The sequence below is a fragment of the Pseudonaja textilis genome, chromosome 4 (genome assembly GCF_049901715.1).
Source record: "Pseudonaja textilis isolate UNSWEBS1 chromosome 4, rPseTex1.2, whole genome shotgun sequence".
NCBI lineage: Eukaryota > Metazoa > Chordata > Lepidosauria > Squamata > Elapidae > Pseudonaja > Pseudonaja textilis.
Genome location: NC_141993.1, coordinates 64250269 through 64278237, shown reverse-complemented (window position 1 = coordinate 64278237; position 27969 = coordinate 64250269). Strand labels below are relative to the sequence as shown.

Sequence of the window (27969 nt, the reverse complement as noted above, 5' to 3'; positions counted from 1 at the left end):
TTGCATAAAAGTTAATTGTGTATTTTAATGCACATTCTGAACCACTTATTTTTGGTTCTTAAATTGCCTGGAGTGAAGAGAAAAGAAGAAAGAAACATCAATAACATAACCTGGAATATAGAGAGGTGCTTAAAATACATCTTGAAATGCAGAGGATATTTAGTAAAAAGGATGCTTAATAGAAAAAAATCCTAAATTTTAAATACTACTTACAGAGGACAAAATTCATCTGAAACTATATAAATTAAACAAAGGAATGTTTAATCCGGATAGTCTTACTGAGTTTAAAAATGTTTAAACAGACATTTCTCCATTCTGGAATATTTTTTAATTGGAAATTGTACATCTAGTCCCATATTGTGAGGTCTTTTTTTTATTTCAAGCAGCTTTATAATATGACTGTTACCAAATCTCTAACCATACACATTGTAAAGGACTTGTTTCATATGGATAATTCTCATTTAAAAAGTTTTAAAAAGTGACATTGTATTGGTTTTATCTGTGCTCCATGTAACAGCAATAAACACAATAATTTTGCAACTGAAATATCAAATCTAGGCCAAAAATTGCATGTACACACAATACTTGCACAATAAGCACATCTACTTCAGTATTTAAATAATGTCAAAAATCAATGCTAAACTTAAAATCCACATGAAGCTCTCCACTACCTCCCACGGGATACAGGATTTAAGGCATCTCTGCATAGACTTAATTCACGGTGTTGAATTGACTAGTCTGACCTTTCTAAGACTGTGTTCGTATTGATATGATAGTTAACCAGTGTTAAACCAATACAATATTTACATAGCACAGCACATACATTACAGACACTCACTTGGGGATAAAGCCCACATTTTGAACAAGTCATACCACCATGATTACATGTCTGGAATCTATTTACAGGTCACTAAAATGATTATATCTGTACAGTGGTCCAATAGGCAAAAGCATGATGGGCAGTTACATTGTCACAAATTGAAATCATGATTGGAAGCACATTATGCTACCCTGAATGCCTTGTTCCACTCTAGGTTTCTTATGGGTGGTCTCATCTTTCAGAATGGCAGGTCCTGCTGATAAGGTTGACCTTTTGGCGATATTGGTGACTTTTATGCAGATACCTGAAATTTGAATGAAACCCGTCCCAGAAATTTATCACGCTCATCGTCATTTTTTAAGTTGGTTCCCAGGATCTTGCATTCAATGGTTACATCTTCTTTGGCACTGGTTGTATTAAATGCTAGCTGAATAGCTACTAGCGGCTGTAAGTAGTCAGGCTGGTTTAAAAGAGGCAGAAATAAAATTTTATTTTTTTCAATACAAAAGTAAATTTAATATAACTAAAACAAGCTGTAATTGTTTGGTTAAAAATCAGGCATTTTAATTATACCAAGTAGAATTTTTCCAAGTAAACATGTATAAATACTACAATCCTCAAGTATTAACTCTGAGGAATAATTAAAGCTATGGCACAAGGCAAGAAAGAAAGGAAAGGAAACCATCGGACATCCTAAAAAGTCAAGGCTTCTCCTCCAGAGAACCAATGAACCATTTTTGTGGTCGAACAAACTAGGATCTTTGTAATACTAAGAATCTGGCTCATAAGTCTTCTCACTTTTTCTTTTTTGCCATCCTTTCTCCTTCTTGTACTGCTCACAAGTCATCCCTAAGAAGAGAAGCTCTATGAGTTGTACTGTGAACTTTTTCAACTGAAATGTAGGATATCACTATTTTAAATAAATAGAAATATAAAATTTGCCTGCTCCTTTGCACACCAAGCCTGGCCCAGATCCCCATTAGGAATAGGAGCTATTGCTGCTTCTTTGCTAGAGCCTAGTTGTGTCTGCACGAGTGCAACAGTAACAAAAGCTTCCCAGTCTCCATGCCCTCTTACTTGCACAAGACAATGCATAAGTTGTCCTTATGAAAATCCTACTGATGTGTTATTAGGTAAGAAGGAAAGCAAGATAAGCTAGGTCAACCAGATAAAAGTGCTTTTTCTTTTTAAAACATCATGCAAAAGCTAAGGCTTCTCTATGGGGATAAAGACTAGGAGCTCCAGCAAAACTGGATTGCTTTGCTCACAAAGTAGAAACTAGGAATTGGGCCAGCCCCCCCCCCCTTCACTTTATAGTGAGGCAATGAATCCTGCCTGTTTGCTCCAGAAGGAGGAAGCATCCCACAGCCGCACATACTAATTTTTTAGGAGAATGCAGTTGAGTAGAATGACACTATTAGCAATGAACATGAACAAAGCAAATTCACAGATGCAGAATTAAGACAAACTCACATGTAGGCGTTTTCCATAATATGGGAAATACATCAAATCAACTGTTCCATTAGCAGGAAAATAACTTATTGTAGCCTTGCCTTCTTCCTATAAAGGAAGAAAATTTGTCAAAGATAAATAAAATTTTTTAAAAAATTTCATGTTGAGTACATGGACAAATGTATAATAAGAATTTTCAGAGGCAAGATTTATTCAATTGTCTATTCAAACTATAATAAAATGAACTATAATAAAGTTACTAGAGAAAGATTTATACATGTCATATAAAAATAAATAATAATCCGTTAATTCGCAAAAAAATCTTTTAACAACACTACATCTATACCTTAAACCTTTATTTAAAATTAAATAGGAAATATGTTACTATTACAACAATATAATGTTGCCGTCTAGGAACCTTTTAAAGTCTGTTCCAACTTCTTTATGAACATCTCATCTTAAACTCAAATAGACTAAAAGAGATATGCTAGGAAAAAATCTGTTTCATATTGTAGAAGTCATCCTTCAAACATGTCAAATGTACAGAACAGCTTCTGGGGAAGGGAAAACTACCCCTAACAATTGGAACTTCACACATATAAGAAAACCTAGGTGTGTTTTACACTGGAGGGAATGGAGAGTTTCATGTTTACCATCCAACTTGCTAAGTTTGAGAATCTTTGGATTAGGATCTGAATGCTTTTCTAGAAAACTAGAAAATGTCATTTAAGAGCCTAATTCATACCTTGCTTGATACTTTTAATATCAAATATCACAGAACAGATATGTTGTGACCTTTTGACCACTGGCCCCTTCAGCAGCCGAATCAAGAGGCGGCGGCATGGGATTCAGGGTCAGCATCAGGGCAACCTGGGAGCTCCAAAGGGGAAGAGGGAATGGAGCTGACGAAGAGACGGACAGAGACGGAATCTGGGCCATCCGTCAGCCTGCAATGGAGAGTCAACAGCCCCTAGGTCTGGAAGCGGTTGATGAAGAGGAGGAGGGACAGCTGGGTCAAGTGCCTGATGCATGGCTGCGCAGAAGGCAGAGAAGGAGAGAGCAATGGAAAGCCATGGGCTGATCCTGGGGAAGGAAGAGCCACCGCTGCTAGCGAGGCCCCACCCTAGCTCTGGAGATAAAAGGCAGGAGGAGGAGATGAATAGGTGTGGCGGACAACTATCCATCTTCCAGCCAGATGGACCTGTTAGCCTGTGAGAGAAACATTTTGCCAGGGTTGCCAGCATTCCTAATAAAGGAATCTTTTAAGTTCACATCGAAGGGTTTGTCGTGTTTGTGGAGCTGGGTCAAATAACCAAAACATCAGATATTAAAAACCCTGAAATACAATTTTAATCAAAACCAAATACAAAACCATTCTCTTCTTAAAATAGGTTGATTTGAAACCTCCAGTTATCAACCTGAATGTGCCAAAATAAGGATACACAGCACCTTATAAAAGTGTTGAACCATTTTCATCACTTTTGAGCATCTGCATATGAAATCTTATACCAGTTATCAGCAGAAAAAGAAAATACCATTAATATAACATAATTAATGTAGCCATAATAGGCAATTTGCACTTTAAAAAAACATGAATTTTAAAATTTCAGAGATAATGTTGATAGAATCATTAATGGGTTTAATTTTTATAGTTAATTATTTTAATAAAAATGCCTCATCTTTATTTATTAAGCAAATTTATTTACCCGCCATCTCACTAAGTGACTCTGGGCAGTTTACAAATAAAACAAGTTCTATTCAAGAGACATTAACTTGTTGTGGTTCGCCAGCAGCTGGTGCGGATGGCTGAGGTCTCAGAGAGCAAGGGCTCGGATGAGGGGCCTGCATATGATGCAGGTATGGGGCCAGGACTATCAGAGAGTGGAATGCTGCCTTCGGAACTTGTGACGGCTGGCAGCAGTGATGCAGAGGACCCTGTGCCCAGTGCACGTGCGGGCAGGGCTGCTCAAAGGAAAGAGCAGCTGCAGCAGCACAGGCGACTCAGGAGTAAGATTGCAAGGTAATGGACCCTCCCTTAAGGGATAAAAGCCAGCCCTCAGAGGTGGGATTCTTTGCAGGAAGCAAAGAATTTCTTGCACTTCAAATCTTGTAGAAGTTCAGACTATCCTGGTTTGCATTTGGAGACTTTTGGTTTTGATTATTTCCTTGAAATTTAATCTAGTGTTCTTGGCAGCCTTGCACAACCTTGGTAAGGCTTGTTCTTATCTGGGACAATTAACTTTTAATAGCGTTTTACTGTGAATGAACAGAATTCACAGAGAAGCATTAAAAAGGTTTTGCTTTTATCTCTGGTGTTTGCTTTGAACGAGGCTTGGGTTAGAACATAACTTAACTTTGGGAAGACTTTGGGTAGTCCTTGTAAGTCATTCATTTATTTATCGTTCAAAGTTACAATGGCAATGAAAAAAGTGACATGACCACTTTTCGCACTTATAACCATTGCAGCATGGTCAAATGATAAAAATTCAGGTGCTTGGCAAATGGTTCATATTTATGACAGTTGCAGTGTCCCAGGGTCACATTACCATTTTTTCCTGATTTTATTCAAGCACAAATAGATTTTAAATGTCTGGATAAATGAGTCATTTTATCTTGAATAATGGAACATATGCAAATTATGCCTCCAAAGTGTTTGTGTTAAATGGGCTAACAAAATTTTACATTCAAAATAAATGTGCTTACATTTGAAATAAGATTCTAAGAATAAATATAAAATACTGCATTGAAGTATAACATGCTACTAAATATGATAAAATATTCTCAAACAGTTTGGATTACAGGAGCAAATGAAAGATTTATATATAATAATAAACGTTCTATAATAATATTTAACTCTTTAACAAATTAATTAGGATGCATAAAACTTAACAGTAGATATTAAAAATGCCAAATTGAAATGCCCTCAGATACAATCAAGGTTTAAAGAGTGCAACCTTAAGCTGTTTATATCTATTTTTTATGATTGGAAGTTCAAGAAAACAAAAAGTTCAATCAGAAAGAATTTTGATCAATGGGAGCTATATATTAGCCAGATCATATGGAGTAGATGTCATACTTCAAAATAGGAATTTTATAAAAGCTGATGCCACAAACTATGAGCAATGTTATGGCAATTATGCATGTATTGATGAAAATCTATACATTTAGCTGAAGAAGTCAAATACAATCCTAGGGGCAGGAATTTTTTGAGGAGGGTTTAAGGAATGAAATGGATGTCCTAAGACACTATCGTGTGATACAATGGGATAGGCCTAATAACAGGTGTTCTTTGTGGGGGCTTCCCTCCTTTAGAACAGCTCCCGCCCAAGCAAGGAAGATTTGTACAGGGATTCTGAAGGGTGGAAAGGGATGCTAGCTCTAGCATTATTTTTGTTTTGGTTTAATAAATGTAAGTACAGAGGAAAAGATTTTTTTAAAAGTGCAAATACAGGTATATTCAACAATATTTCAGTATATAAGCAGAAGATGCATTTTTACTTAGGTATCATATGCATGTATGATAAGGTTTAATACATTCATCTTTTCAGCTTATTTTAATAAAAATAAAATTTAATAATCAAAAGATGTGACTCAAACACCTTAATTTTGGTTTTCATAATTTGATCACAATAGATGATTATTGCACATGCACTCTCCACTCACTTGCCTTTTGTCAGTTTTGGTACTATATGACCCTTACAGTTCAAATTAAAATAAAACTAGATTGACATTAAATTGAACATTTTCATTTTAATAAAAAATTGGCAAATATTACAATTCTAAATGGGATATATGTGGAAAGCTTCAGTGTGTGATCTTAAAACCCAAATTCATTCAAATGTATAAGTCAGCAGACATTATATAAATTGGAAAACTATCCAGATTCATGCAAGTGCGATAGGCGATGTAGAAATTTAATAAATAAAAATATTTTTTCTTAAAAAATACACAAGTATATGGTAAAATCATCTACATAAAAGGAAACATTTTAAAACATATAGCTTTTATACTGAATACGTTTTGAAAATAATGGAATGCTTACGAGTGAACAATTTCACAGTACAAACACTAAGATTTCATATTCTGCTTCAGTGCTCATTTTCTTACCCATCATAAAAATATTGTGTAAGATGCATTTGCAGCATAGAGAGAAAAAAAATGCTGGTTATGAAATGAAATAAATCAAAAAGCAAGTAATAATGTAAAAACCATATGTTTTTAAAATGGAGACTGTAACATAAAATTTTAAAATTAGTAAGCGGAAATCTAAAATATAGGGAAATAACAATTAAGGCAAATTTATATTAAACCACTTGCTCTTTTAATGACATAAAAGTGGGCGTGTTTTTATTTTAAAATGCTTACCTTAGAATTACAGTTTATATATGGTTTTCCAACGGGCTTTAATCCAATTATCTGAAATGTAGAAAAAATGTTTTACAACTTGGAATAGAATAAATATTAACAATAATTTAAATAAAGTAGCACTTTCTAATAGCCCAAGTTTTTAATTTTAATATAATAAAAATATAGTTCATTATATAATTACTGTATTGCTGTGGTATACCAGCATACCCAGAAATTACTGTGTTCCACATTAGAAATCAATATATTCAAAATATAAGGCAATAGTAATGTAAATAATGTTTTCAACCACATCAAAGTTGTTTATTTTCAGTATATGAATGGATATCCATAATATTTATATATCTATAATGTTCTGTGGCTACTAGAAATATATATAATAAACGTATATATAAAACTTGAATTCTACAACAATCTCAGTTGAAATACCCATTCAATTTGAACGGTTTTGTAAGATATACCACAAATATACACCTTATCTATTAGTTAGGTCATGCCTGCATTTGTTGGTAGGCAGAAAGTTCTCAGTAAGAAAGGAAAATATTTATCAGAATGCAGATGTAGATGTTATAACATAATCCTGTTTTAAAATATATTCACAAAAGTACTCAAGAATGTTTCATTTCCATGTGATGATTCCAACAACAGCCATTATTTCAAATTAGGCATATAACATTAATGGCTGAATCCAGAAGGCATATACAAATAATATGTCACATAACACATAATTAATTACTTAAAAAGAAAAATATTTAACTATAAATGTCCATCAGAATTTTTTAAGGAATCAAATGAAACTCATCTTATTTGGCAGAAATATATTCTTGGTGAAAACATTTCTGATCAGTAGATAAATTCTTGCATGATATATACTTACGTGAGTTGTTCTTTAGTGGCTATATTATTATTTGTTCAGACTAAAAATATACAACTGGAATTTTTCTTTTATAAGCAAAAATGTAACAATTTTTAAGCAACAGGGAATGGTAAAATGCCATCCAACTTTAACATAAAAGAGCTGAATTGGAAACTCTAACACAAGCAGACAAAATTTTTTCATGATTTTCTATCTTCAACACAGAAATCAGAAAAGATCAGAAAAGAAGGAATTCTAAGAGCATCTAGAAACATACACAGAAATTTACCTTCAAGCAAATACTGTCCAGCTACAAATCTGAACAACAAGTTTTCCGCAGGAAAAACTGAAAGCCTTATGAAATCCAAAAGAGTAACTGAACTTACTCTATTCATTTTTATAATAACACATGGTGTTCCTTTGTCATAACCAAAATTTTCATCTTGTAGTCCAGAGCAAGGTCCCAGGCTATCTCGATTAAACTGGCACGCTGATTTATTTACAGAGTTCTGGTCAAAGAGCTTTCCTGGAGAACACCGAATGTTTCTGGTTTGCTTTGTTTCATTATATGCTAGAAAAAACAATTCAGTGCATGACATTAACTATTTAATAAATATACATACTACAGTATCATTTAGCAGATGAAAATTTGGAGAATATTCATTTCCAAATTTTGAAAAAACATTACTGCGCAGAGGTGTTCAATTTGTCAAGAGCAGGGAGCCATTTGAAGCGAGAACACAAACCCAATTTCAAAATTCATGCATTGAAGGGAATTACCAATGAGAAAAAAGCAATTCAAAGTGCTGCAAAATAGACGGTTATAACCAGATTAACTTTCAAACACTGCACAGTATTTGCTTTAATGACTACACTAATTTGAAAGTTTCTGAGAATTCAAATAGTAAGGATAGCATTTTTTTCTATGTTTGATTCATTGTACTTTCCAGAATACAGTGAATGCTTTCTGGATTTTTTTTGTTCATAATAAAATATACTATTAAGTCTGTCCTTAATTTTATCTGGCATAGAATACATGCTCAAAGATAAGCTGAATTTATATTTAATATCATAGAAGTGATCATAGCATCACTTATCACCTTTTTATTAAGAAATCCAAAAGTTCAATAAATTTTATTTCTGAATTTACAGCTTTAATTTTGTGCCATACATTCATAGAAGTTAAGAGCCGAGAACATTTCTCTTCAATTAATATCAGACTTTAGCATGTCTAAATCCAGACTGTAGGCAATTTTACTCAATTTCGTATCTTCACACAAACTTTGGCATAAAGTATTAAACTGGTCCATCCATATGTCGCATTACGTCTCCTTTGTGAAATTGTTCTAGCATTTTTTTTAAAAAAATCTTATATAACCCAGAAGCATGACATTTCTCTGCATATTGATACACTAACAACTAAACCTGCTTACAAGGTATGCTAGTTTCAAAACCAGAATTAACTTGTCAAATAAAACAAAATAGCCAATGCTTTGCTTCACTCAAGAGAACAATAATTTATATAAGTAATCTCAAAATTATAAACATTAATATTAAAAATCTATTTATTTCTATTTTTTATATTTGATTGTGATTATGTTATATAATAGTTCTCTGTATATGAAGCTAATAAATCTATTTTAAGTTTAATAGTACTGAGCAATCAATCCTTTTCTTGAATGAAATTTTCACAAAATTATTGGCTGACATAATTTTGGCAACCAATCTTTCTTTGTTGGAAATACATCTCAACTCTGCAAGAACAATACAGGTAATCCTCCCTTAATATATATTTGTTCAATGGCCATTTGAAGTTATGATAATGCTAAACAATGGAACTTATTACCTGCCCTTGAAGTTCCACCTGTTGCTGCATCCCTGTGGTCATGTGAATAAAATTCAGACCCATGGGAGTTTATGATCACCTTTTGGCCACCCACCTACTTGCTGCCACCATTGCCTCTTGCTGCACTGCACTACTGTACCAGCTGGAGCATTCTTTCCCACGGGTGCAGCTGGATTTCCCTTATGCATCAGCCAGGGTCTCAGTTTACACCCTGCTCAGGCCCTCCTTTTGTCCCCACCCTTTTCCTTCTTTCACGAAAGAAAGGCACAAATAGAGGCCCTGTTCAGGGTGCTCAAGGAAGCCCTGACCAGCAGGCAAAAAAAGCGCCAGCTGCATTGGTGGGAAAGGCAGCATGAAAGAATGCTACCCATTGATATAGTGTGGTGTGTGATACGATGGGCATCTTGGTGGCAGGAGAAGCTGGCAGCAGGTGATAAAAATGCAAAGACTGGGGAGGAGATAGGGGAATGCGATAAGCTGTGGTAGAGGCAAATCCTTACATTTTTCCAAAAATGGCTTGGATCCAGATAGGTCTTTACTTAACAATTGTGTAGGATTCACAGTGACAGCAACTATGATTGCTAGAATTGCCATTGCCAAACAGATATTACATTTTGCTTAATGGCTGTATCGCATAGCAATGGAGTTGTCGGTCAATTAGGGTAAATAAGTAAGGATTATCTGGACACAATATTTACTGATTCTTTTTAATGCACTGCAAATATTTTAGTTTTTATATGCTGACTATTTACAGCAGCCATGTTCAACCTGCAATTATAGATAGTCAGCTGTGGCTCCAAAAGACAATAAAAAATATTAAAAAAACAAAGGAAGGTTGTTCTTTACTATATACATTTATATATTTACTATATTTTATGTTTTATATGTGGCTCAGGACAATTCCTCTTCACTCAATGCAGTTCAGACAAGGTTGGATATCTGCCTTAAATCATTGAAAGTATTCTCAGATATTTGACTATGGAATTCAACAAAAAATTAGATTTCAATTTTGAAATCACTACTATATATTTCAATATCCATATTAATTGCAGTTTGCAATATAAACCTGTTGTTTTTAGTTCAAGTTTTCATTTTTTTTCCACTTGAGAATGTAGAGTTCTGCCACATTTTAACTGTGGATTCTAGTGGAATTATAAAGCTGTAAAATAGAACAGTTTTCATGCAAATCTCAAGGTTCCCTCTATATTTTTTTCTTTAAAAGCTTTTTATAGCTAGAATACTACCTTAACATTAACAGCTTTTGTGGTTTCAATATTTGAAATGTCATATTTGCCAATGTCTAATGCAGAACACACACTGTGGCCTTGGCAATCTACTTCTTCCAGCACAAGTAATCCTGTACTTAATGTCAATTAAAGGAGTATTTTCACATTTGCACTTTCTTAACAAAAAGGCACCTGTAACCACTGAAATCTATTTCAGTTGACTTCTTTTTAGTTTCTCTCCTCTATTTTCTTTTTCTTTCACTTTTTTCTCATTTACCTTCTATTCCTCTCTTCTTTCACCTTCATCCTGCCACCGCCTTTGACACTTTTGTTCATTTTTCTGTATTTTATCCTCTGACAATTTCTCTTTTTTCCACTTTCTGTCACCTTTCCTTGCCCTCTGACTTTTCTCTACCCTCTTACTTTCTCATGCCTGCAACATGTAAAATACAAAATATGAGGGCGCTCAAACAAAGTTGACTGCAGCCGAATTATCTCTTTCAAGGAAGTTCTGAACCAGATTTTTAATGCTGATTCTCACACATGCCTTCCTTGCTCTTTTCAACATTTTCCTATGTTCCCTTTTCACCTAAATGCTGCAGTTAAGACTTTCACCTCTCTCCATATTTAAAGTAGTCTCCTCTGAACAGTGTGCAATTCACTTTTCTATAAACATACATAGGAAACAGTGACAGTATATTACCTAAGAATTCTACAGAAAAACTTACTGTCTTATCTATGCATGCTTTTGGTTAAACTGATCAAATGTCTGCTACATAATAAAGCCCTTTTACATTTTACAAAAGGCCTGTAATACAGAAGGGATGAATGTGATTTTATTATCTTAACAGCCATTTTTTCCTTCTCGCCTCTCATTAAATGTTCAACAAACTGAATATATGCATCAAAGATATTCAAAAGTAGAATAACAACAAAAATCACATTTCTATATCAAGCCATAAATTACTAGATATTCATCTTGGCAAATTTAATAATGTTAATATTCTAAATATTATTTTAATATTAAAACAATCTAAATAATCTTCCAAAAGCTCCCAAAAGATTTTTTTTAGCAGAATATAAACAAATGTGACCACATTTTAAATTCAGGATTTTTATTTGTTCACAAAACATTTTGCTTTTCAGGTAGTCAATAAGTCTGACAACCTTAACAAATTTCCTAAGCATCACAAAAAAATATTACCAACAATTATTGTTAGTGCTAGAAAAACATTACAAGGACCCTCAGTACTTGAAAAAAGAGAAAGTATACATACCTCCTAGAAATTTATGAAGAGGTTCTACATAACGATTATAATTATAGTTTCCTGAGTTATTTTTGCTTATTGAAAATTCCAGTGCTGTTTCTGGTTTTGGTGAAATCATTAGTCCTACAAAAATAAAAGGTGAATTGTTTATCCAAAGTATCCCTCAAAAATGGTAATTTCTAAATATATAAAAATAGTTTGAAGAAACAATTTAAGAACTGGGTTTTACATGATTGCATAAGATTAAATAGCTAAATTTTGTCATTATTTTACATTAAATTATCAAAGAATTTCATCACTGTATCACTGAATCAGTAATACTAAAATTACTTAACACTTACCCTGACAAAACACAACTTACTTTTACTTATCTATTTGTGTTATATGGATTAGTTGCCCAATCAACACACAATTCTGAACAGTTAAAAAGCAATAAAATAACTATCCTCACAATTAAAAATCGGGGTTATTCAATATTTAGGCTCAAACCTCAAAGTAAAACTGAGTCTTTATTGTCTTATGGAAGTCCAGGAAGGTCAGAATCATCCATAGAGCAAATGCCATACCAAAGAGTGTTTCTTGGATCCAGCACTGTTTAATAAAAAGGATCCAAAAAGGATCCACTATGCCAATTATACAGCCATAATTGGAGATGGGCAGTCCCATAAATAATCCATCCCTGGCCCTATACCTTTAAGGGCTTTAGAAAAGAGCTAGCATCTTGAATTGTGTCCTGAAGTGCACTGAGAGTTTACTTTCTATCATTTCAGTGTGTATTGTTCTATATTTTTGCATAAGATATAGCAAAATTACCCAAGAACATTCTCAATCCATTAATAACAAGTAAAACATTTTACTGGATAAATTGCACCTTATGCCTCAAATTGCAAGGCATGGCTATTTTAGAGAGTCTGATATCTGTCATACAACATGACTGTCATACGTAGAATTATATGTACAATAGACATTAATCTTTTATTGACATTGCCTACATGCAAAAATGGACAATTGGAGACAGAGAGAAGGATACTGAAGTTATTACTAAATTATAAATTTTAATCTGAAATATTAAATCATTAAATCAATTGCATGAGCCAAATCATATTAATCATTTAAAAGAAACCAACTTTGGCTTTTGTCATGGTTCCATCCATTATTTTGGGGAGTAGGAGGTAGCTCAAAGGCCAACATGACTCTCAGCATGAAGAAAGTAGCATGTGAATTGTATGTGTGACCTATATTTCCATAATCCAGATTTTATTTTATTTATAAATTTATTTATTCAACATTTTGACAATTAAAAACAAATTTCCACACTTTACAACGTTACTATAGCAGGTTTACATATGGATATATCTTCTATTAATGTGTTATACATTTCTGTATTTGCTTCTTTGTCATTCTAGGCATTTTATACACATATACATTTTTATTTACATTTATTTACATGTAAACCTTAATGATTTATGGTATTACATAATTATCATTTGATGACTTTGTGTCATTTTCTTATCCATTCGTACCAAACATCCCATATTTTATAATATTCCCCTTCTTCCTTGTCCTTCAATAGCTTCATGGCCAGAGATTCTGGCAGCCGTTATGATATGAAGCATCAAATATTGCTGTTTTCTATTCATGTTAGATTCTAGCATACCTAGTAAGAAAATTTCTGGTTTAAATTTCATTCTCTGTTTCGTTATCTCCTCTAACCATGACCTGATTTTTGCCAATATCTCAGTGCATGGGGGCATGTCCACCACATATAAAAGTATGTTCCCTGGTTATGGTTACATCTCCAACATTTAGCTATCATATTTGGGGACATTTTTGGCTATTCTCGCTGGGGGGAGGTGCCAGCCGTAAAACATTTTATATTCATTCTCTTTGTAAGAGATTGACAATGTTAATTTATAATTTACCTGCCAAATACGTTCCCACTGTTCCAGATTAATGCTATGGCCTACATTTTTGGCCCATGTTATCATACTAAGAGTTTCCTCTTTCATTTTAAAATCCAATAGATAATTATATATTTTGCTAATCGTTTTTTTCCACACCTTGTAATATTTTATCGAACTCTTGCTGAGTTATATAAAAACCAAATTGTTCTTTGTCTTTTTTATAGCGTGTTTGAACCTGCATATAAGGCCATCATCCTATTTCAATTCCCTGGAATTCTAATTGATTCCGCATTTTTAATTCCTTCTCATTCAACAGATCTCTATATTTTATCATTTTATTACGATCCAAAGTGTTGGGATATATTAATGTTTCCATTGTCGACAACCATAATGGCACCTTCATATAATGATTCTTTTTCAGTTTCTCCCATATAGATAATAGAGTATTTCTCGCCCAATGTCTTTGGAAGTAGGTATGGTATTTACTCTTCCCATCCCAGAGACATGCATGCAGCAAAGTTGTAGGCCATAACCCTCCATTGTTAATATCCTATTATGTGTCAGATTAATCCAATCCTTAATCCATATGGTTATTGCCACCTGATAATATAGTTTAAAGTCTGGGAGGCCAAATCCTCCCTTGCTTCTACTATCTTGTGGTAATTTATATTTTATCCTAGCTTTTTTCTTCTGCCAAATGAATTTCAATATTTTTTTTAGATCCTAAAAAAGGTTCCTTCCTAGCTTGACTGGCACGGTTTGAAACAAAAATAGTAGTATCTTAGCCCAATTATCTAAATCCTTTTGAATTTGAATTATTAATTTATCATACTTGTCTTCCTTTATTGATGAACATTTCGCTGTAAGCCAAATTCCGAGATATTTAATTTTTTTTTCTATCTGCATGCCTAATTTATTTGCTAATTCTTCATTTTGTTTTTGGTGCAGTTTTTAGTTATTATTTTAGTTTTTTCTTTATTAATTTTGAGCCCTGCCATCTTTCCAAATTCTTCTATTTCTCTCATTAATGTAGGACTTGTTTCTTTTGGATCTTCCATTATAAATACTATATCATTGGCAAAGGAGGCTTAGAGTTTATACTCCTCTTTTTTGACAGTTAATCCTTTAGTATCTCAGTTTTGTCTTAACTGTGACAACAATACTTCTTCTGATTATATATATAACAATGGGGCTAGTGGGCATCCTTGCCTCACTCCTTTATTTATTTCTAAACCATCCATGGTTTCTCCATTCACTATCACTTTTGACATTTGTACTTTATAAATTGTTTTAATAAGTCCCACAAAATTTTCACCAAATTTCATATTAGTCAATTAATCAATGAGAAAATGCCAATTTAAGTTGTCAAACGCTTTCTGGGCATCCAAGAACATAAGCACCATTGGTTTATTTGGATGCATCTCATAATATTCTAGGATGTCCATAATTAATCTTGTGTTGGTCTTCATTTGTCTATTTGGGAGAAAACCATTCCGGTCAGAGTGAATACTTTTGCTTAATATCTTTTTCAAACTTTGGATATTATCGTGGCCAAGATCTTATAACCCACATTTAGGAGCAAGATTGGTCTGTAATTCTTTATTTGCTACGGGTCTGTCTGTTCCTTGTGCATTATGTGTGTCTCTGTCCATGTCTTCAGTATTTTAAGAGCCTCATTATACAGATCTATCATTAATTCCTCCAATACTTCCTGGAATTCTTTGTAGAACTCTGATGGTACCCCATCTGGCCCTGGGGTTTTATTTGTTTTTTTGTTTCCCAGCTGCATCTCTAATTTCTTTTATAGTTATTTTATCATTTAAGAAATCTTTTTCTGCATCCAATATTTTAGGCAAATTCTTTGAGGTATTGGATAATGTTCTCTTCTGGGATTTCTTCCTGGGTATATAAGTTAGCAAAGAATTTTTGGGCAATTACTTTCTTTTTGTCTATCTGGGAGCATAATCTCCCATTTTCATCTTAGGGCTACTATTGTTCTTTTTTCTTTCTCCTTTTTTGGTTTGTGTGCCAACCATCTCCCTGGTTTGTTCGCATTCTCAAAATAGTTTTGCTTCACTAATTTAATTTTCCTGGGCCAGATTTTATTTTAAATCAGTCCATTAATAATATATTCATCTTTAGCTCTGGTTTATAATTTCAGTTAAGAATTAATTAGTTTTTTTAAACTTTGCCCATCTGGGCATGCAAACTTAAATGCCTGCAACATATTATATTCTGTAGACACTGTCCACCAATTAAACAAAGTTCATTTGAACTATGTCATTAATTTGCACTAGATACCTAAAAGAAGAGAAAGCTGGAAGGGTTTTGTATTAATTCCATGATAAACTTATATTAAGAAGTCAAATCGTAATGAACCATTCAGAAAATGTGTTTAAATGTAAAATATGCACTGAAGACCTACATTAATCAGAAATACTGTCAAACAATTAATGTACTACAACAATGGGTAGTACAGAATAGCTAGAATTACAATCCAGTTTCCTTCCCTTACATATCACCATCTCTACAAAACTTGTCTTTTCTGCAACAGCCCCTGCTTTGTGCAACATCCTTCCACAGGGATTCCACAGGCCCTATATCCTTTGGTTCTCTGGAACACCATAAAAAGCTGGCTCTTCTCCCAACCATTGGAATAGAGTGAGATTGGAGCTGGAGATTGTATCATTGAATTTTATTGGAGAATGCTGCTTGAAGTGCTGTTTTGGTTATAGTGGTTTCTGTATTGTTGTAAGCCATGTAGAGTTTTATTTCATAAGTGGCCATCATAAAATATATTTATTTGAAATAAAGTAATCAGTACAAAAAGAAAAAGAATTACTATGATTAATTACATGGTAAATGTTGAGAAAAAAATAATGTAAGTAAAACATATTTTCTATTCATTTATATTGATAATTTCATTTGGACATACTTACCTGGATAAGAAATCCGGTCACGATACTTGGGTACATCACTACTTAATGTCTGGAGCATAACCCACATTGTGAATGAGAAAAGTGCAGCTAAGAAGCCATAGAAGACGAGATAAAATAGCAAAATTAAGCCTAAAAAATAAAAACAGTAAAAAATGTAAACAAAACAGGCACTGAATAATTTAGTTTGGTTGCTTACATTGCAAAGACTGACATTCAGCTGAAATCTGACATGAGACTCAATGTTATTTTAAATAACATTAATATTATTTAGCCAAATATTTCAGTTTTGAAATTGGCTTATCTTCTAAATAATACAAGCTTCTAAAAAGATAGTCATGTTAACCTTTTATACAGGAAAAAAGAGAGACAATTTTGTAGTACTTTCAAAATTCAACATATTTGATTATTACACATTGTGAAATCTGACATAATAATAAATTTGATTATTGCGCTAAATGATTTTGTTTTAAAAATATGGAGCTTGTCTAATTTGCTGCTGAAAATCTAATATGTATATTCTAACAACATATGTGGGCATGGGGGGGGGGCCCTCCTGGGAGAAGTATGGTGAACTCTGTAAAAATGGATCTGACAACCACGGCAAAAACCAAGGAACTGGTCAGTAAAAATTTGCAAGAGCTTTTCCAAATAAATCAGACAGGAAAACCTAATTAAATGTACTAAATCTACTTCATTGTAAGGCTACATTAACAGAATCTTGCAAGTCTGAAAGTCCTACTGCCACTAACTGCTAGATCTATAAGGGGAGGGTCTTCCTAAGTTTCTCTCTCGAATTGTTAAAGCCACTGGGGCTCCTGCTTCTCTTGCCTGCTTATCTCCTAGGCAGCATCTCTCCCTCGTTCCCCAAGTTCATCCAAACATTCCTTTACAGTTCCTGATATCAGCAATTGCTGGGATTTTCAAAATGACATAATATCAGAAAAAGAGAATCTTTGAAGAATGGAGCCAGAAATATGTCAGTAATGGTTTTTCTATGGGTAGACTACCTCCAAAAGATGTTAATAAAGGAATGGCAGATATGGAACAAATTTTATCTGGCAAGACAGCGAAATACTCAAACTGGAACTATAAATGACAATCCAAGAAAATGATTTGCAAACGGATGCTGTACTGGCTATACAAAAGAAACTGGCTGAAGATTTAAAGTTAAAAGGGAAATAGAAATGATAAACCAAGAGAATGACCTTGAAAATGTTTTTATTGGATCTACAACAGGTTTGTTAAAGCCTTGAAGAAATTTGTGATGGGATAAAAAATGTAAGGGAAATTAAATCCTACAAAAATACAATATTTGATTGGATTAAAGACTAAAACTGCTAGAAGTTAAAGGAAGAAATATAAAGTTGGTTTATTTGATCAAGATAAAAATAATACTTTTTTGTTGCAAATTTCTGGCAATCTTTTATGGACTTTTTGCTGACACCAGGATTTAAAAATTAATGTGATATTCTGCTTAACAACTGCACTAGGGAAAGTAACGTTGGGTGGTCATTAAGTAGATGTTCAGGTGGTCACCTCACTTAACAACTGCAATGACTTGTGACTGTAATGGGCAAATTATCTGTACATTCTTCCATCTTCTCTTTTGCATTAAATTATTCATGCACACAAAACTGCAGAAAGTTGAGCCCAACAGAGCTAGAATTCTAGCAAGTCATTCAGTCATTTTATTTTAATCATGGACCAACAAATTCTGAAGCAACTACAGTATTACACACTGCACATATAAACAAGTATGCTTCTAAGTGGCAAACTTTGCCCTTGCATTTAATCATATTTTATTCTAATTTTCTGTAACATATTAATAATATTAGTAAATTAGAGTAGCTAAGATTTTGGACTTGAATAGGCAAGATCAATATTCAATTTCATTCTTAGCCATGGAAATTCAGAGTGACTTTAGGTTAATCACAATTTCTCAGGTCAATGTTGTTTCAGAAGAAAACATGTGTGTACACTTTGGCTCCTGGACGAAAGGTGGCATTGCAATAAAATTAATAAATATTAATAAATAAAACATCCTAAAATACTAACAGTATGTTAACTAAATAAAATAATGTGAATACATAATTGTATCAGCAGATAAAATATTAATTAATATTAATCTAAACTGTATGTTAGATTTTCTTAAAACTAAAACACACTAAAAAGCAAAAGAAAACTATTGTCAAAGCCATCTCCTTTTCTCATGGTTTTAGAAACTAAACTAAAGGCTTCTGAGAAAGTTCTTAATATACAGAGGTCAAGTGGAGAAGGCAATTTTTTCAGATAGTTGTTCAAGATTTTTGTCATCTATTCCTATACTTCACAATTGTTCCTAATCTTCACTATACTCAGCATTACATGTAGCTTCCCTGATTCTGAACAGTGTGAGAACTTATTCCAGATATTTAAATGCTGCATAAGAATTGCTTTATCAATAAGGTCCCACCTTATCCTACCTTTATTTCTAATGTGATGGTATGAATATAGTCTCAAGAAGAAAGAGCATTGATCTTATCTGAAATGCATCTTTTAGTTGTACAGGTCGGAAAATCCAAAGCGTGGGCTGTTTCCTTCTTCCTTGCTTGAAGACTGAGTCAATCAAAATTTAGTCCAGCCCACTTTCCACTGCACATGCCCAATTTTTGACTCAGTCTTCAGGCAAAGAGGACACGAGAGAGTGCTCAGAAGGAAAGAAGGGAAAAAATATTAATAACGCTTTGGATTATTCGAGTAAAAAGGAGAAAAAGAGAGAAAGTCAACAAACTGTAAGTGAAGGGGGCAGAAGACACCGGGATTCCGTACCAAGCTGGGAAAGCGCCAAATAGCCAAAGGCAAGCGGTGGCAGCCTCAGAAAGAGCAGGCGGGTTCTCGATCGGTTAGCAGATAAGGGAAGGCTAGTTAACAAGCTTTCGGCCATCCCATATCCGCAAGGTGAAGAGAAAGAGGGGAAGACCGGCAATCAGCTGTAGGCCAGCAAAAGAAAAGTAGCGGCAGCCCCATAAAGGCGAAAACAGCCAGGAGCCCCCACAGAGCCTCCAGCATTCCTATCAATAGGAGCAGACTCAGTCAAGGCTGAGTGAGCTCCAAAGAAAGCCATACAAGCCTGCCCAGGAGAAAGGGAGGCTAGAGTCCATACTCAGTCTAGGTTGAGCATACTCTTAAGCAGTTAGAAAGAGCAACCACGTTTGCTGAACTCCAGCAAGAGCAAAGCTGTCTGGAAAAACAAAGGAAAATAATATGGCTGATTTTTCTGAAACGGAGGCAGGTCTGGAGGAGCAGGGATCTCCTGCCCCCAGTCCAATCAGAGAACAGAGTTCAAAGGGACTCAGAGAGGCTGAGAGATCTTCAGAAAAGCCTCTCAAGGAGAAGAATAGCAGTATTTAGCCAATCATAGTTGGGCTCTGAAGGTAAGTGAAGTGATTAGTATTTGGTTGGGAAACCATTTTGGAATTCCAGACTACTAGGTAGCCTGGATAGTTGAAAATATCTCAGAGGAAAGCAGTGCAAACAATGTCCGTAATACCTCCAGGAGAACTGTATGGATGCAATCACCAAAAGTTGACCTAAACACAAGTGGTACTTTCCTTTTATTTTATGAAATAGTTATCTGTTTCATTCAAAGTTAGTACTTCAAAATTCTAGCTTCTGCACATGAATTCTAATTACACACACACACACACACACAGTATTCAGCTTTGTTCGGGTATTTTCCCACGTCATTATAGTTTGTTGAACACAATACAGAAGCCTGATGATGGCAGATGAGATTCTGCGAAAACATTGCTACAACTTTAAAAGCACAACTATAATGACGTGGGAAAATACCCGAACAAAGCCTAATACCATACATGTAAGTACCCGCGAAAACTTAAGAAAACATGTATGTATGTATGTATGTATGTATGTATGTATGTATGTATGTATGTATGGTATTCAGCTTTGTTCAGGTATTTTCCCACGTCATTATAGTTGTGCTTTTAAAGTTGTAGCAACGTTTCGGCAGAATCTCATCTGCCATCATCAGGCTTCTGTATATATATTGTGGGCAGGTGAGTGCTAATTCATTTGTCACATTCTTTCAAAGTAGCATGAAAATGATATTACTTTTTACTTTTTCTGAATTAGCAAGACCTTTAAGTTTCTTCACCCATATCAGACCACACAGAAAGAAGCAGGATATCGAGCTACCCCAGTGCCAAAATGACAGAAAATTTCCTTAAATTAATAAAATCTTAATTTGCTTCATAATCTAAACAGGATCTATAAAACAGAATACAATAATCATATTGCTCTTTTCCCAGTGGTAGAGATGATTCTTGATGAAAGACTCTCATTATTAGGGTTGCTATCCCACAATTTTGGAAGAATTAGAAGTATTTCTTTGCTCTTTCAATCAACTCTTAAAATGGCAGCTAAATGAAAAAGCTGTCTTTGCTCCAGTTTGTTTTTGCCTCAAAGGTTGAATACTTTCAAAATTAATGAAATTCGGAATAAAGAAGCCATGGAACCTTTCCAGATGAATTTTATAGCACAAGGAAGACTTATAATCTTCGCCATATTAGGAAAAGTTCCTCTGTGCATCAACAGTAGAGAAATTCAAGTGCTTCTACAATCTAATCTATAAGTTTCAAAGTCACAATTCTCCATCATGGGAGATAAGGCTCACTATACTAAAATGTATTTTAACTCTAAATAGGCATACGCAGGATTGATATTAGGAGATAATCTGAAAATAGTGCTAGCATGTTTTTTCCCAAGCAATATTTTATTTGCTTGGAGATGACCCTTTGGGGCTTAAGGATGTTCAGTTCCTAGGGGAATTCTCCAGAGGTTTATGACTCAAGACTGATTTAATGTTGGTCAATCGTGAAGACATTATTTATTCTGAAATTTCAGAATTTAAAGTTTAATTATTTTTATATTTATTCATTGTCGGTCTGTGACTGGTACCGGGCAGTGGCATGCCAGAAACCAGGCTGCACAAACAAGCAAAGCCCCATTCATGGGATGCAGGCAGCATTCGAAACCATGTGTCCCTCCGATCTGCAGAAAAACCAGTCTCTGATGCCCAAAATGTGGGAGGCCACTGTTTTACAATGTTTTGAGCTATCTCAACACATATGACATGGCATGTAACAAATGGGAAAGAAATAAAAAATGAGAAAAAAGGCATTAAGCAGGAACAGCTGTGAGCAATTGCTTAGCATACATAAATACTCATATCTGAGAGAAACCATAGGTCACTGGTTTTGTACAGGTATCCTCAACTTACACCTGAAATTGAATCTGTAATTACAATTGTAAATCATTTCAGTAGTATGTAAGGGCTTCATGTGACTGGATTCTAAGTTATGATTTTTTAATGACAGTATTTAAGAGACTCTATTTTCTCCAGTGGTCATTTTTTTTCAGAAACCAGAAGTAAATGCCAGAAACAGGCACAAAACACTACAAATCATGGTCACATGACCTCAGGATGCTGCAAAAATATATAAAGAGAAGCTGGTTGCCAAGTCTCAGAATGTGATCATGTGACTTGCAGGTGGTGTATGTGTGGCTGTCATAACTCTGAATGATCATTATGTGACTGGTAATAAGTGAAAAATGTACAGTAAATTATAGTATTAATCTTTGCACTATCAATAATTTATATGCTTTCTAACACTTGTTTTCTGGCTTCCAGCCTGAGAGCATTATCTTCGCCTATTCAGGTCTCCTAAAATGTCCAGAAATCACAGCTTAAGTATATAGGCAGTTGGTTAGAACAGGCTCTGATCTGCAGCCCAGTGCTGGGCCACAGCCCATTCAGAACCAGGACGCAGAAGTGGTGGGCAAGCAAGCATGAAGCTGCATTTATGAAAGTGGCACATGCGTGAAACTATTTCCTCTCCCCACCACCACCGCTATCGCCACTGCTTCCACCAGTCTGCCAAGCCATAAAGGTTGGAGATTTCTGGGTTAAAATATTATACATTATTTCAAATTGAGCATGTTAAAAGGTTGTGTAATTAGCAGGCATCACGTTTAAGTACAGAAATCAACCATTAGGTAGGACCTCAGACAACTATTTAAACATATCTTAGAAAATCAGGACCCTGATCTCATGAATAGTAACTTATTATGGATGTGCAAAATTTGTCAATTCAAAAACAGACTGTTTCCCCCTAGAACATTCTGTTCTAGGGACAGTTCAGTAGTTTCCACAAATATATCTTTCAAACCAGAAAAGGTCTGAGCATTCTGGTCAAAACAGACCTGCAGGATGTTCTATCCTTGGAATACCTTGAGCAATTTCTGGTTCAAAATATTTATTTTCCAAAAACATTGAATGGCATGGCCCAGAAGGAGCCGTAGTAAAGCTTAGAAAAAATGTAACACTCACATCTCAAAGAATTTAATACTTTTTAAATGAAATCTGCCACTTTGCCATTCCTTAAAATTTCTCAAAAATAATTGGCAATGGCCAGATTATTTCTTTCACTACCATAGGATGCGATTCAGCAGACCATGTTTTTGTTTATCAACATCAAGTTCCAACCCACTCCATCCTGCTCTTTTCTTTCCAATTGCTTTTGAATATATATAAAGAAATACTTAGATACGTTATTCTTAGCAACTCTTCCAACCCCAGCTCCTTCTGAATGTTTGCCCTCCTAACACATCTAAGGTTGTGAGAGCTACCTGTATGTCATCTTCCTTTTTCTATTTTGCATCTTATATTCTTTTTTGTTTCAGATATCCACTATATTACAGTCACATTTGTTTTAGTTTGTTCTCCTGTTATTCTTTTCACATTAGAATTGTTTGCAGTTATGCTTTTAGTATCTCTCTTTTTTAAGGAATTTCAACTCAGATTGAGCCAGTCTTTTCCATTGGTTTGCAAGATTTCTACCTTGGAATTCTAACTATCACTCTAAGATTTTATTAATTCTTTTTTGGGGAGTCCTATCTTGAATATGGTTGTGATAATACAGACAGTCCTCAGCTTACAACCACAATTGAGCCCAAAATTTCTACTGCTATGCAAGACAGTTGATAAATGAGTTTTGCCCTTTCTTGCCTGAACCACTGCAATTAAGTTAAATGATTGTCAAATGAATCTGGCTTCCTCATTTACTATGCTTGTCATAAGGTAGCAAAAGGTGATCAACTGATCTGGGACATTGCAACTGTCATAAATACATGCCAAGATTCCAAATTTTGATCACATGACCATGGTTGTAAGTGTGAAAAATGGCCATAAGTAACTTTTTTCAGTACTGTTGTAACTTTGAACTCTACATGAATGGTTGTAACTTGAGGACTACCTGTATTACAGCAAGCTTTAACAGGTAAGTAGTACATTCTGCCAACCACTGTGCCCACTCTAGATCCACATGTTTACAGACTGAATTCCAATAAGAATTGGAATGTATAATAATAATGGTAAATCATATATTTTTACTACAACAGTTATAAGAATCTTTCCCAAAGATATTAAAATAATGTTATAAACTGTGGGTAATCTTGACTATCATTAAAGGAAACAAAGTGTTATAAACCAGTTTATACCACTAACCACAATTTAAATTAATTAGCTTATTGTGTCTGAATAATAATAACAATACAAATCCTCCTTATGGCAATACTAAAAGCAGAAGAGAACCATAAAAATCCAAGGCTCAGTGACAAAGTGTCCTCCATATGTTTTGGAGTATAGCTCTTATAAAATTCATTACAATTCACATTGTGTCAGGCTGATATGAACATATAAGGAAGGCATATGAAACAGATTACATACTCCACTCCAGCATGAAATAGGTGACATATACAGGTAGTTCTCAACTTATGACAACAATTGAGCCCAGAATTTATGTTAAGTGAGAAATATGTTAAATGAGTTTTGTCCCAATTTATGACTTTTCTTCCCATACTTGTGAAGTGACTCACTGCAGTTGTTAAGTTGGTAGCATGGTTGTTAAGTGAATTTTCCTTCCCCACTGACTTTACTTGTCAAAGTCACAAAAAATGATCACATGGCGCAGGCATATTGCAACCATCATAAATATGAACCTGCTGTCAAGCATCTGAATGTAAATCACGTGACTATGGGGATGCTGCAATGGTCATGTGTGTGAAAAATGGCCATAAGTCACTTTTTTCAGTGCTGTTGTAACTTCGAACAATCACTAATGAATTGTTGTAAGTCGAGGACTACCTGTACTGCACTTTCTGTAAATGGTATTCAATGCATTTTAAGTTTTCTTATGATCCAAATTTTAACTTAACATTGTTTTTCATTTATCTAGGCTGGTGTAGAAGAATCTGAAATCATCGTATAGTTCCATGATGCTTGGTACACTGATCTATACTTAATGGTTTGGTTTTCCAAAAACCTTCATATTATTCTAGTGTGGGGAAAAACAGATGACTTTTCTGTACAATAATTATGGGAGAGAAGGCCCCTCTTTTGATTCAGGACTCATATCAGATTGGGCTGCCCTACTAATTCAGAGTAAATCAAGTTATTTCTAGAGCTTAAGATCCAGACCTAAAATCAAAATGATTGACTTCTCAATCATACTAGCAATAAATTGATGGAGCTGTTTATTTAGGATGTTCTCTCCTAGATACAAACTTTATAGGAATCTGTAGAATCAGTTTGCCCTAACTACCTGCTTTCCATGAAGTTGATAACTCTATGGAAGGTAATAGCTGAATAACAACATTTAGGAACAGGTGAAGAGAAGAGAAAAATCATTATTAAATATGGTAGACCTACTTTCACATGTTTATGGATTCATACATTTTCATGATAGCATGTTTATAAATTTAAAAACCAGAAAGGGGATGGGAGATATTTTTTCCCCATGTGTTCTAAATCTTTCATGCTTCTAAAGCATATGCACTTACTTCCAAATAAGACTATTACATTGGGTTTTACTTTTAAATAGACATATTACCAGTACAAGATTGAACAAGGGTTTTTTTGCATAGTGAGAGTAAAAAGGCTTTTAAATAATCATGTAATTAAGTTCAGAATATCTAAAAGTATTGAAGCTATGAATAACACAGAGCAGTAAGAACTATCATAGATCATACAAGCAAAACATTTTTGTAATATATCTACTTTGTTCTCAAATTTTTTCTCTAGCCTCTATAAAAATATGATTTGGTATTTCACTGCACAGTCAAAGCAGTAAATATCTCTCTGCAACTAAATTTTATTCACTTCATGTATAAAATAATTTATACATGAAAAATATAGTGGCTCCATTGATAATAATAATAATTGCTTATAAATTAGCATGCCAAGCTTTTAAAACAGACTAAGTAATTCAAATGTTTTATTTGTACATAGAATGACAAGACGGCATGTCAATTAGCAAATCATACCATAAGCATATTACCAGGATATGCATTAAAATGTTTACTGCACTTTAATACCATTTAGAAAATCCATTTTCATCACTATTTTTATTAAAAAGTAAAACAGTCAAAGATTTAATTCATTACATCTTTAAAACATTTATCCATACAAGACTTGTTTTTTCCTTGCAACAGATATCTTTTCTATTGGGAATACTCTAAGGAAACACCATTTATATTACTTTGATATACATACATAACATAAAGAATTTAAATGGTAAAGAACATTGCACCATTTATCAACACACATAGATTTATCTATGTTCGTTGTTAACATTCACTTGTGGGTAGATGTACTTTTAAACTAAATCAGGGAAAGGAAGTCATTAGGACAGAATGGAAATTTCCTTTCTAGTCCTCAATTTAAAAAAAAAATAGAGAAAAGAATCCCATTTCTGTATGAATGAAGAAAAATTTATAGCACAGTAAACACTGTGACAGATGGTCTTGGCAATAGAATACACATGTGTTGTGTTTTCAATTATTCCACATCATTTTGACCATGTGCCTAAAGCACAAAAAGAGCAAAAAAAAAAAAGATAAAATATCTCACTGCACTGAAGTTGCAAGTTATTCTTCAGGCAAGCGCGTCTTTCAATTCCATGCTTCTACTGTACTGGCATATTTCTTGTAACTTCCCCATGTTACCTTTCCTCTCGATGAACGAATGTAATTAAAAGCAACACCCACGCACTAATTTAAAGTTTCCACGGCAAACCGCGATTCAGAACTTGTAATATTCATCACTTCTGTAAGTGGCTGGTAATTCAAAGCATCGTGTCCAAAACATACACGAGGGGCGGGGGGGGAAGACTTGAAAACGAACGGTCGGGATGAAAAGGAAAACGGGTTGTGGAAAACAACGGAGGCTTTGAAGGTTCCCCCTCCATCCGTGCAGCTTCCAATAGCCAAGACCGACCGAGGCATCTTCGAACCGTGTAGCACGTGGCAAGCAACCGCTCCCCAAAGAGGGAAAGCAGGCAAGGGGAGAAACCTTCTCCGTGCCTAGCATTTGTGGGGGGAGAAGGAGACACTGCCCCCCTCCAATTGACGCAGCTGCCAGAAAGGAGGAGCCTGAGGGTGGCAGGAGGTGGTCCCTTTGTAACCCCGACAGAGGATAGGGACCAGCAGGAAGAGGAAGGCGGGCAGTCAGACGGGGACACGCGTTAAAAAAAAATACACCCTCCTTTCCTTCCCCCAAGGAGCCCGCATCTGCCAGACGGTTTTGCCCTCCCCCTCCAGAAACGGAGGGGAGGGAAGGGGAGGGCCAAGCCACCTCTCCGGCGGCGGCGGCGGCGGCGGCGGCGGGGGGGTGTTCCAGGCGCCCCCTCCCGCAGCTTCGTGCTGTCACGCTTGGGCTATTTTTAGCTGGGCGCCCGCGGCAGTCTCCCGGCCCGCCGCTCGCTCGCCTCGTGGTCCCCCTTTCAGTCCGGGGCTACCCAAAGCGGCCGGGGTTCCAGGTCGACCAAGCCGGTCCCGCCGCCCCGTCCTCCCATTCGCTGGGCTCCCGCCACTCGCCCTTACCCCAGCTCTTGGCCGTGCGCCCCAGAAACTCTCCGCTGTTTCGGTTGTAGATGAATTGCCGCCACTCGGCCATAGACTGGCGGAACGGTTTCTCCTCCTCCTTGGTCATAGCTGGCAGAGCCCAAAATGCGAGCGAGAGATGGGCAGAATGGAGCGGCTGCTTCCCGGGCACCCGAGCGGCGACGGCGGAGATCCGTTGCCGAACGAGAGTGGATCTTCCGAACCGCTAAGAAAATAGCCCTCAGGCGCCCGGCGGGAGAGCAGAAGAGAGGAAAGGAAAGAGGGGCTGGGCCAGTCACACGCACTGAACTGCTCTCCTCGCGCCGCCTCTCCCCACCCCGACAGAGACGTCAAT

General features: G+C 35.2%; 1 protein-coding gene across 2 annotated transcripts; it reads right to left on the bottom strand.

Moving 5' to 3' along the window:
- Positions 1-27949, bottom strand: ATP1B3 (ATPase Na+/K+ transporting subunit beta 3). Of its 2 annotated transcripts, none has more exons than XM_026701559.2 (7): positions 27615-27949; positions 16677-16805; positions 11843-11956; positions 7880-8064; positions 6638-6688; positions 2294-2380; positions 1-1280 (listed from the first exon to the last, which is right to left on the bottom strand). In XM_026701559.2, the coding sequence occupies exons 1-7, from the start codon at positions 27721-27723 to the stop codon at positions 1113-1115; spliced, it is 843 nt and encodes a 280-aa protein (XP_026557344.1). In that variant the 5' UTR covers positions 27724-27949; the 3' UTR covers positions 1-1112. The 2 variants fall into 2 exon arrangements, with proteins under 2 accessions (XP_026557344.1, XP_087789399.1); XM_087933273.1 differs by lacking the exon at positions 27615-27949 and adding an exon at positions 26739-27055.
- Positions 27950-27969: the final 20 nt, after the last annotated feature.